The sequence below is a fragment of the Lytechinus variegatus genome, chromosome 12 (assembly GCF_018143015.1).
Source record: "Lytechinus variegatus isolate NC3 chromosome 12, Lvar_3.0, whole genome shotgun sequence".
NCBI classification, from domain to species: Eukaryota; Metazoa; Echinodermata; class Echinoidea; order Temnopleuroida; family Toxopneustidae; genus Lytechinus; species Lytechinus variegatus.
Window position 1 is genome coordinate 13,523,183 of NC_054751.1, and position 12,933 is coordinate 13,536,115.

The 12,933-nt window shown below is 36.9% G+C and overlaps 1 protein-coding gene across 1 annotated transcript; it reads right to left on the reverse strand.

Annotated features, from left to right (window-relative positions):
- Window positions 1-3,934: 3,934 nt before the first annotated feature.
- Window positions 3,935-4,267, reverse strand: LOC121425309. The gene has a single exon (XM_041621337.1). It carries the CDS (start codon window positions 4,265-4,267, stop codon window positions 3,935-3,937), a length of 333 nt encoding a protein of 110 aa, XP_041477271.1.
- Window positions 4,268-12,933: the final 8,666 nt, after the last annotated feature.

Consider the following 12,933-nt stretch of genomic DNA (forward strand, 5'->3'; position numbering starts at 1 on the left):
ATTATTCCTATTTACAATGATGTGTCATTTGTAATGCTAATCTAATCATGGAATGCACAGACTTGCTAAATAAGCAGCAATGTCATAAATTAAATGTTGCAAATTCGTTGTGTCTTATCGTGAATTTCCAATTGTTTCGAGGATTGACTGAGGGGTGACATGATATTTGTTCCTGGGACATTTGCTCCTGTCTTAATATCTCAGGGGGCATAGGCGGCGGAAGCGGGGGGGACGTGTCCTCCCCCCTAAATTTGAGGAGGAGGGGACGGCCCCCCCCCCTAAATTTGTTGTTGATGACTTTTTTTTTTTTTTTTTTTTGCTTGTAAATTTATTTTCCTACGTCCCCCCTAAAATGTTTGGGTTGAGATCCTTTTTTTTTTGTCAAAATTTTTTTGGTTGTCCCCTCCTAAAATTTTGGACTTCCGCCGCCAATGGCTAGGGTTGCAAGAGAGTTTTTGGTTCAGAATTATGTAAATATAAGGATGGATGGTTATTTAGTTTTGGAGGAAAGATGTTCTGTTTGGCTTAACCTGTACATTTTCCATTTGAGCAATTGTCGCCGGAGCAAATGTCATGGAACTGACTATGAATGACATTGATGTATTGATGTGATGAAAGTCCTCCCATGATGAATTCTCATGGTAACGAATTCAATGCGTTTCGAATAAGTTTGAACCCTGTCATTTCAAAAAGTTTTAAGATGTTGAATTAACAAAAGATAAGAATGTTGGTTTCATTGTTGCCAAACATCTTAAATTTATGAAAATTTATCTTCAAGCAAACACTAAATCATGTAAAAAGTCGATACATATCCCCTTAGAAACACAAACCACTCATTTTAACATCAATGACACACTAATGAAGACACCCGAACATTCACTGTCACCTGCATCCTGGGTAGAATTCTAAATAAATGGAGACTGGTTTAAACAAATGCCACTTTCAACTTTTCACTTCTGACTTTGCCCTTTATTCAGGGTAATTGCACATTTCATGATAACATAATCGCAACAAATGACAAATAATTGTAAAGAGGAATAATGAAGCTTTCAAATGATACCAGTATTTCAGTAACAAAATCATCCCTGAAACTTGAGTTGCAGATTTTTTTAGGGGTTTATATCCATTTCGAAATCAGTACCATTGCAAAGAATGCGTTGTTGAGGAATGTCTCGTGTGTTGTAATTCAAGGGGGAGGGTTGTAATGTAGAATTTCAGGGATTCAAAACTTGAGACTTTTAAAGATTTTGACATAATTTCATAAATCAATAAATCAAGAAAGTCGCACCATTGCAAAGGTTGGGAGGGTTTTCTGTAAAGCTGCTCTATATATCTGTCAATTAGTTTGTCATGAACGGGATGCAAATAATAAAATTGTTTAATCGACGTAGAGGGGGCCATAGAGCCGAGCGAATTGCCGACACATTAAGTTCGTTACCATGCATGAAAATACACCATGTGAGGACTTTGGAATTATTTAAAAGAAAGGAAATCTATTATCAGAGAAATGCATAGTGAAAACCAAATGATTTATAACAATACCTTTATCAAAGGTAGGACCATTCCTTTTGATGAAAAACTATTTCAGGCTAGCATTTTTCACGTTAAGCACATTGTTGACACACATGGCAAAATGAGAATAAGCGATTTTTTTCTTTGGAAAAGGTTTAAATGTAAATGATTTATTTTCTGTTAACGAATTGTATAACAAGATGCCAATTGAATGGAAGAATTGGAGAATATCATCGGGGAGAGGTGACACATGGCACGATAACATTGATTTTTCTAACATCTATTTTGATATTAACAAGAATGTGCTTTCCTTTACCTCTGTGTCGTCCAAAATGATCTATAACATATTCATTAACACAAAAGATTCATTCGCGTTTAAACATCCAGATGTGTCAGCTTTAAACTTGAATAAATCGGCATATGCAACCTGTTTTTCTATCCCTCGAGTCTCCACATTCGACTGGAAGTTAAGAGAATTTCAATACAAACTTTTCCATAGCATTATATTTTGTAATGACAAACTTTTCCAGTTTGGTATATATACATTCAAACACTTGCCCTTTCTGTAGAAAAGAGATACATATTATCATGTATTCTATAAATGTACTGAAGTGTCTAAGATTGGGACTGAAATAACAAACAAATTACATCTTTTAAAATTCCTTGATATAGAATGGCTTGAAGTATTACTTGGTGTAAGAGACAATATAAAACAAAATGCTTTATTAAATCATGTAATCAATTTGGTCAAATGTATGATTTACAATAACCGTAAACTGGAAGGGTCCCTACATGTAAAGAAATATGCACTGCTATGAAAAGGTCAATACAGATCGAATATGAAAGGGCAAAAAGAAAAGATAAAGGATAAATTGAAAAGATAAGATAAAGGATAAAAGAAAAGATAAAGGATAAATTGACTCTACACCATACGAAATGGGATTTTTTTCTCAATTGTCGGTTTGAGTCAACTACACTCAAGTGTTTATTTACCTTTTTTTCTTTCTTCAAACTCTTTCTCTCACTGATCCTTACCCATCAATTTAAATATACATAAACAATATTCAATATACGATAATCTTCCAACAAAGCTTATTTTGCATAAAATGATTTATAATACAGTATTGGCATACTAGTAATTAAATGTTATAAAAAATACCAAGATGCCATTATGGGTAAAGGATAAAGGAGATAGGTTTCAGTTTGGCTGCTCCCCCTTCACATTTTCTGTTTTGTTGATGTTTTGTTTTTGTGTGTTTTATATATATAATCTTTATTCAGATTGCTGTACACTTTTTAAGTATAAACTTAGAGACTTATTCTTTTTTGTATTGTCTTACAAAATATGCAGATATAAATACATACCTTTTATTATTATGGGATAGTCTAATCACATTTTTATTAAACAAAGTATATATACTGTATATCAATTATGTTTGGATTTTTTTCATCATACAATACCGCATAATTATTATACAGTAAATACGAGTGAAGATAATTGTTTTCTCTGTTTGTATTATGGGTTGTGATTATCTTTGTTAAAAAGTTTTTTATCATAATGTATGATATTCATTTGTTATATTACTATGTAATGTACTTCGCTTTATTTTATATAGTTTCTTTATTACCCGTGTATGTATGAAATATGTGATATTATCTGAATAAAATCTAAAAAGCATTAAAAAAAGACCGAAGTTTTGTAGACTGACGCAATGTGTCAGCACGGTTGTTAGACTCCTCAATTTTTGGGGGAATTCTAATACCAAGCTGTCTTTCCTACAATTTATACATTTGCACCAGGGGTGCATGGCTCCAAAATTTTCCAAAAGGGGGCAAATTTTTCGGAGGAATATTTTGACAAGCAAATAAATAAGGTTTTCATCCAGAAATTAAGGATATTTCGTACCAGAAAAAATTGACAAGCCAAAAAAAAGAAAAAAAAAAAATTAACCACAAATTAAGGATATTTCGTACCCTAAAAATTTGACCAAAAGCAAAAAAAAGAAAAAGGTCTTTTTTTACATTATAAATTGTAATTTTGCCCCTCCCCCTGGATCCGCGCCTGATTTGCGCCATGACTTAGCTAAAAAAAAAGTTCCAGCTAGAATTTGTTGGGGGTATTTTAGGGTGGGGAAAAAGGGGAAGTTGTTATTGTGTGCATTTTCGCTACAAATTCATGTTCATTGTGGGTTTTTAATTTTTTTTTAGTTAAATCGTTTTTTTAATCTTTTTTGTTTAAAAGATGTTCGTGTTTCTTTTATTTTTTTCTTATTTACAACTGCTTTGTTCATCTTAAAATGAAAGATCTGACAAAAGTAATCAGTTCATAGTCCTCATGGCTATCTTTTCTTCTTGACTGAATATCACGGCTTTCAAAGTACCGATTGAGTAAGGGTACCGGTAAAGATAAAAGTCTTTCACATTAATGATCGACATGTCCACCTTCTCTCTCGATACACGATCTTGCCCGTTTCAGCATGTCCAGAACAGCTCTCCTGACTGTGGCTCTGTCCTGACGAAGGACATCAATCTCATGGGTGATTTTCTCCTTGATATCATCCAGTGTGTCGGGAGGTGTGGTGTAGACATTGGCCTTGAGCCATCCCCACAAGAAGAAGTCGAGAGGCGTCATGTCAGGTGAACGTGGAGGCCATTCAACTTCCTGATCGAGGGATATCACTCGATCACCGAAGAGCTGGGTGAGGCGCTCTGTGACATCCCTGGAGCGATGGCAAGGTGCCCCATCTTCCTTCATCCTGTTCACATCTACCACATCAATGATTCATTAAGATGGGAGTGGAAGTTGGTGTGTGTGTGTGTGGCATGGGTGGTGTTTGGGGATTGATAAATGACAGAGAGAAAGGACTGGTATTCAAAACATCCTTTTAACTCTTAATCCATCGATCATGAATATCTCATATCAAATTTTTTTTGTTTGCTATACCTGTCCAAAATTGGAAGGAAAAATCCTGCGCAGGGCCATTTTCATACCTCTAACTTAAGTGAACCCTGTTCATCGAAGCATGATTTTTTTTTCATTTTTTTCATTTCATATGAAAGGTTGGTCCTTTAGCTTTCCATACATATTGACATTTTTTCATGAAATAATATATGCTCAATTTGGCAACCATTTCAAAAGTGTTACGTTTTTTTTAGACACACGGTATATGTAAATATTGAATGTTTTGGACCCCACAAAAGACCAGCATGACTGTGCAAGTCAAGCTGAAGGTGAGCAATATACCGTTTTTTATCGTATATGGTTTTAATACGGACACAAATACTACTACTACTACTACTACTTTTTGTACTATTACTACTACTAACAGCCGATCTTGCGTATGTTCATACGTCTGAAATGGCCTTTTCTACACAATTTGGCTTATCCATTAATTGCGAGCCTGCATGTAGAAAATGGAAATAAAATGAAAATGAATATTCTATTGTTCGAAACAGAAATCTGAGAATCTGAGAAGAAATATTCCGAAAATACATTTTGCTCAAGCTGAATGTGAGCAATACACCCTAATTTATTGTATATATTGTTTTAATACGGAAATAAATACTACTACTACTAAAGACATTTCCCAATTATTCACTAATCAACTGTAGGTCTTTCATTTAAAAAAAAGCCGATCTTGCGTATGTTCATACGTCTGAGATGGCCTTTTGTACACATTTCGACATATCCAATAATTTCGAGCCTGCATGTAGAAAATGAAAATGTAATGAAAATGATTATTTTATTGTTTGAAATAGAAATTTGAGATTAGAAATGTTTCGAAAATTCATTTTGCACAATTCATCGTGTTAGAATCTGTTATTTAATCTTCTTCTTTTTTTGTGTGTGTGTCCACCTTAAACATGTATATGTCAATGTTAAATGTTTCTGGACCCCACGGAAGACCAGCATGACTGTGCCAGTCAAGCTCAATGGCCCAAATACACAAAGGTGGTTTTGAAAACCCACGGTTGAGTCTATGGTCTATGCAGATTTCCTGTATAATTTACGTTTAATTAAGCGCGTATCGGGCGCGTGTATAAAAAAGGTCCAATGCTGATGCACAGTGCGCCAAATTGACGCCTGTTACCACGGTTAGATACGCTATTTTATTCATGAATCCACAGTTTGAAGAGTGGACTCATGAATAAAAACAGTGGACTCATGAATGAAATAGCGTATCTTACCATGGTAACAGGCGTCAATTTTGCGCACTGACAAAAGCGCGCATCAGCATTGGACTTTTTTTATACACGCGCCCGATACGCGCTTAATTAAGCGTAATTTATACACTAAATCTGCATAAACCATGGACTCAAAAACACTTTTGTGAATACGAAAATAAATACTACTACTATACTACTACTACTAAAGACAGTTTCCAATTATTCGATAATCCATTGTAGGACTTCCATAAAAAAATATAAACAGCCGATCTTGCGTATGTTCATACGTCTGAGATGACCTTTTCTACACATTTCGACATATCCATCAGTTGCGAGCCTGCATGTAGAAATGAAAATGAAAATCCATATTTCATTGCTCGAAATAGAAATCGGAGAATAGAAATATTCCGAAATTCACTTTGCCCAATCATGGAGGTAGAACACGAAGGTGTTTTTGAACCACCTCCATGGTCCAATTGATCGTGGACCCGGCAGCCACAGTGCAGTGCCAGATCAACGAGGCTCTATCCCTTAACTTTTGGACGCTAAACAGGGTATCAGCAACTCCCATCTTTTTATGCATTTTGGTCTGACGCAGCCGGGGTTTTAATTCCCGACCTCCCGGTTGTGAGAAGGATGCTCTACCAACTGAGCCAACACACCGGTGAGTAGTTTGCTTTTGCATTATTTTATGTTTCTGCCAAACTAAAGGGTGTTGTTGGAAGCATTTGGGAGTTTTCGCAATAAATATACAGACACCTTCTGGAACGCAGGGAATCTGTTGTTAAATTCCTTCATGACATAGCAGTCTCTGTCGGAAATCAATGATTCAAAACAGCAGTGTCGTCCTGGACTCAGGAAAAAAGGATATACTTGTAATTTATCTTAGATGGGGGGGGGCAAGGGTTCCGTTACATTTGCTCCGGCGACAAATAATCCGCTGTAAATTCCACACACTTATAGAATGATTAATTTCAACACTGGATTTAGCATTATAACATATCCTAAATCAAACCCTAAACCTAACATGAAACCCTTTCGCAAACCTAACCCCATATCATAAGGCCATCGCACACCTTACGACTGTTTCACGATCCAATCGCATTTTGATCATTTTCTGAAAATGTGAATGAAAAGTATCTTTTTACAATAGGTTCATTAACTGATAAAATACTAAATGTAACAATTTTGGATGATTGCAAGTCTTTATTGTAAAGTAAACGATAAATAAATTTAAAATCTTAGCAAATCGTACGATTGCTCTGACGTCATTACAAGATATATTGAATTCCTTTTTATTCTTTAGGGATGATAGCATAGGCACAAATTTGAACATAGGTATTTTTATGATGATTTAGAACATTGCACAGTAAGATATTCCATGTTTTAATATAAGCATCAAATCCAACTACGTGTCATTCCAAATCGGGACGCAGACCAATCGTACGGTGTGCGGTGGCCTTTAGACGAGTCATTGTCGCAGGAACAGTTTCTAAGTACAAATGTCGTGTCACCTCAAGGATAATTGTTCAGATGCATAAAACTAGGAGTTGCTTTTTCTAGGCTTTTGCTTGATTCCGAATGCACACAAATGAGCGAGCAAATGCTTTCGCTAGTAAGTTTAAGCAATTGCTAACTGACTGCTAGCATTTCCTTTAGGATTAAGCTATTGCTAAAAATCGAATGCATAAAGCAAACATTTCGCTTGTGCCTTTAAGCACTCGGTTGGATTTTTTCAAGCTCCATCAGAGCAGCTTGAGCGTTTGCTTAATCAGGGTGTTTGCCCTTTTTAGTCACGTTGATGCACCTGAGAGAGAACCCCAAGGAGTACCATGTTTTCTTCCTAATTAATGCAAACCAATTGGTAAATATTTAAGTCTATCAAAAAGAAACAAGTTAGTTTGGGTCCACGTCTGGGGAAAATATGTTAAAGAAAAGAAGCAGTAATTTTTGCGTTCGAGTCCTGTCTTTGCTGTGAGCTGAGTGAGTTCTTACCATGCATGACGTCACTAATATTGTTCAAATCACCTAGCAATTGCTTTCTGAAGGCAAGAAAAGGGTTCAAGCGCTAGCAATGGGTTATGCATATGAAATAAAGCAATTGCAGAAGCATGATCTTTTGCTTGGCTAGCTATCGGGTCAGATGCATACATAGTAGCGATTGCTGGAAAGCAATTGCTTCAAGCACGAGCAAGATCATGCCTTAGCAATTGCTTTATTTCGTATGCATAATCGTTTGCTTGTGCTTAAACCTTTTTTTGTCTTCAGAAAGCAATTGCTAGAAGTTTGAACTAAGGAGGAGAAGCAGACAAGTGTAGCAGTGAGGGGGCCAAGTAGGTGGTGGCATAGGGACATTTGCAATTCCTTGGTTAAAAAAAGCATATAAAAGTAATCCGCCCTCCCAAAACATTTTCTTTCACCTTAACTTGCCCCCCACCCCTCTCCCATTTTAAAAATTGTGGTACCACCACTGGGCATGCTGGATGTACGCCCCCGGTCCCGTTCCAGAAACAGTTGTAATCAATCGCACCTCTAAAAATCATGCGCAACTTGATTTTCAACCAATCAACAAAAGATAGTTGTATGATTTGTAGCCTGTGATGCAAGTGCATGCATTGTGCTCATAGCTTCATGAAGCGCATAATGATGTGGGATAACACGTGGCCAATCAGGAAGCTCCTATAACAAATAACCTATAGTTTTGTTAATGGCATTACGCGGATTTACTGTTAAAAACACATTTTTTTACCAACCAACGTTCCTATTTTATCAATTAATCAGGGTAACAGTCCGCTTAAAAATCGAACTAGAAAAACATTCCGTTGTGAAGAAAACAAAGAAAACCTTCGTTTGTCACTTCAAAACAACCATATAAATTTGTTCAAGCTTCTTAAAGATCCTGATCACTTTGCTCAATTAACATGATTAACCTTGCCTTAAGATACAAAGCGTATCTTCAAACCTGAATACACATTTGATCACTGAACTTCAAAGTTTTATTTTGTACATTCACATCCGGGGGGGGCACTTTTTTATACATTGACGAGTGGATACCATGCGCGACCAAAAAACACGTAAAAAGGATGTCCTTTTCACGATAGGGCACGTTACGTACGTAACGTGAAAAGGGTGTCAAAAACACAAAAATAATGAAAAAAGGGTATCTATTTCGCTAGGAAAATTACGTGTTTAGGGTCGAATTTGCGGGGATGATAAAACAAAATTAAAATGTTTTATAAAGGATGTCCTTTTTGCCCCAACACTACGTGTTTAGAGTCGTATTTGCGCGAGGTGTAGAAGCTGGGGTCGTACTAAACCAAAAAGGTAAAGCCGACAACCAAAGGACCCGTAACAATAAAACATTCCTGTACTTGTTTAGGGGTTCATTTCAGGGAATATTTGCCTAGAGTATCGTTTTGTTTCCAATACTTGTTAAGGGTAGGGTTTCACACGCCAATACTTGTTAAGGGGTGCATTTTCAGAATATGGAAATTACGTGTTTAGGGTGCTTTTCGAGACCCCATGGTCGCGCATGGTATCCACTCGTGAATGGAAGTGGCCCCCCGGGATTCACATTCACTATGATAGTAAAATATTCCCAACAACTTTATTCACATCATGATTAACTTGGACATCAGCTCATTTTTTCTCTCCGCTCAACGACCGCTCCAACAGCGATCGGGCGGTGTGACCAGGCCTAATTCAATAGGTCTTACACCAACCGAAAGCAACTTGTACTGACCCACATTCACAATAACAAAGCACTTGGCGATATCCAACATCATTAATTTAAAGCACTGAAAATAAACTGGGTTCCCCCAAAAAAACTTGACCAACTTTAGTTTGATAAGTTTAGTTTGTCACAAAAGAAGGAGAAAATTATTTAGAAGATTTGATATCCAAACTACATTATCTAGTTTGCAAATCCTTGAACAGCATCATCGGCGTTCATTGTTTTATCCAAATATCTCACCTTCAGCTTAATATATACCTTCAGCAATCAGGTGTGCACCCGGGGGTGCTACAGTGGAGCCAGGGGCGACCCTTGATTGGGACTTTATTCGAGTAATGAAAGTCAAAAAGGAGGAGAAAGGTAAGAAAGAAGAGTATGAAGGCATGGGCCGATTTACTGTATGGAACACGTATACTTAAGGTGAGAATAAAATATATGACACCTTTAGTTGACCCCCCCCCCCCTTCTCCAGCAAAATACTCTGGCATCGCCCCTGTTGATGATTTATGATCAAGCAACAAGAAAAAAATGTCATATGCAATACCTGAGTAGATGGGTCTCCTGGGACTTGTAATCTGCAAATTCGTCAACCTTGATCATTCTTTAACAGACACCAATCGGGTCCTGTGCTGGTCGGGGAAAATACGGCCAATGTCGGTACCATCAATACGTTTCAGAACTGTAGCTAAACAATCATCAAATAACAAATGACAGACAGTAGGTTGTCTTTAAAATAGAAATCCCTTCCCCTTCTCAATATCCGCACATGGCTTTTATGGTAACCAAATTCTGTGGAAGGTACGTTTGCAAAATCGACTGGAAATCTGTTGAAAACTACGGGCTCACACACCCTTGTCCTAAAACACCCCCAAAACAGCTGTTCAAAACATGAACCTAAGCAACGGATCACTCTCCGGGACAAAAAGGACCAATTCAATGCAAAGTACAACGCGGCCAACCTAACAATAGTTTGAATGTAAACATAATAATGAGATGATCTTTGGTGGTTACACCGATTAAAACAAAATTCTTCTCATTGCTGCATATCGAATTCTTGTCTCTTGGCAATTATGGCCGGATACATGCATTAGAAGTTACAATTACAGTCAGTGGTCCAAAATTCCAAGATGGGGGATGCAGAATTGAGCGTTCTCTTAGCATAATCTGACCAATGCCGTCATGCCTTTTATAACGTACGCAACTAGGCATTTAAGCGCGACTCTAAATCTTTTTGAAACAACTCATTATCTTTGGATCGAATCTGCCATATTAATTTTGGTGGATGATGGATTATTATTTGCTGACCACTGCCATGACTGACTTCGTGTTAAGCCCAGGAGCTACCTGTAGCACAGACATTTTGATTAAAAAAATCTTTATTAAAAAAAAAAGAATGAGACATGTATATAATCTATAATAATATGCCAATGTTACATACACTGATTTTGTTAATATTTTCCTAAATAATCACGTCTCGCATTATGCTTATTATGGACAATTTTGTAATTTACATACATATTTACGCTCTGCGCGCAGGCAACGCATCCATTTCGATGGTGCGCCCAAAAGTGGCCTTTTCCATAATTTATGTATGATGGGGTGTCCAAACTTCGCGCAGATATACAAAATATTTATCAGGCTAAAATGTTTCGTTCACAAAATATTCACATTTTATACGAAACCAATTCAGACAATAGCTACCGAATTGACGGCAAGATCGTAAACTCTAAAATTATGGACTAAAATGTAAAGTAAATGCTATAGAGTCGATCAGTAACACGTTGAACTCAATGAAGATTTCTGCTTGGACAATGATGATATCGTGATGCTTGTTTGGAATTTAAGATTTTTTTATGCGTTAACGCTGACAAATTTTCTGATCTTTTGTTAATATTTTCATGAATACTGAACTCATTCTAAAGAAAGCTAGAGTGTAATTTGAGGTCGCTTCTTACGTTGATGGTGCCAGATTTTTAAAATATTGAATGCTTTTTGAGATAATGACCGTCCGCGAAGTATGGACACGCGCGAAGTTTGGACTCACTGCAATACAAGAATAATGGGATCAGTGTTGTGAACGTTTGACCGTGATGTGAATGAATAACTGTACTATATCAAATTTTATTAAACTCTCTTTAAAATTGTCGAAAAATCCGTTCCTCTGATTGGTCAAAATTAAAGTCATGCAATCCACCATACCTGCAAAACAAGAAACTAAGGTGGTAACCAAGGTCAACGGGCATAGTTAGCAAGATTCCTGCCCGTTGCCTCCTGACACACCCCTTAACCATGTTAACGACGTGCATGGCAAACTTTGGCTGAGATCCCCATTTTGATTGCGTGCAAAATGTTGCTTTCTGAGGCGATTGCGGATACCATAAATATCCATGCGACCTAACGTTCCATTACTTTAATCTTAGATCTGATGTAGAGAGAAAACATTAGATCAGGACTCTATTGTAAATCTTTTCAGACCCTAATTTGGTTCCTATATCTAAAAAAAGTTACCGGTTTGGACTGCTTTAATCGACTTCGAGACCTAATGTCAGGGATAAGTTAGAGCCTAGCCTAACGTTTGCCTGGGCTAGGTCATTTAGGCTTAACTTGTTTTTAATCTAGACCTAGACTAGATCTAACGTTTAATTCGGTTCATAAAATGTATATGGACTGCTTTTATGTTCGAGACGTGGTTGTTTCTTTCGGCTCGTGGGTACCGCACCGGCCAGACCACGCCCTCGGACATAGTCGCGTTGCGGTCCCTTGATCCTCTAGTTAGAACAATGCCTCTCAAAGCAGTCCATATATCTATTATATGCATAAGTATAATCCTTAAGCCCGGCTCACACTACGCGATTCGTTGCGATCCGATTTTCAAAGAAATCATGATAACATTTGGCATGAACATTCTAACCGATAAAATCTTAGTGATCCGAGGACAGAATAGTTGTAGGACTATTGAAATAAAAATTCAATGTAGTTCGAGCCTCAATGTAGGAATATAGCAAATTCAATTCCAAATCGCAATGATGTCATCATCGGCTGCGACTGGAAGTGAAGCCGATTTGGACTTTACTCAAGTTACTCCGACTAAAGGGCTTTCCGCAAAGCAAAATTATTATTCATTTATTCCTAACATTATGTCGAACTTCAAATAGAGCAATTTTCCTCTTTGGAACTTTCATATTTAATGCAAAATGCGATTTATTAAAAAATGATGTCGTATCGGATTGCACAGTGTGAGACGGGCTTTAGAGATTCAGAGAATTCAAAAGATTCGATCCGGCATGAGTTGAAGCTCGTTTACCCAGCATGAATTCCCGTGAGGTGGAATACCAATCAAGAAAAGTCGAATTCGAGGATCTGAGGGATATCTCGTTAAGTAGACTTACTTTTATGTTAAATATCCATGTATACGTTCATACTTTTGTCTCCTTGGCGATAGTTGTCATTTTCAGGTTAACAGTTTTTTTGCATGTTTTCAGAGATTAAAAACTGTTATTCAAGAATTGATGTATGGCTTC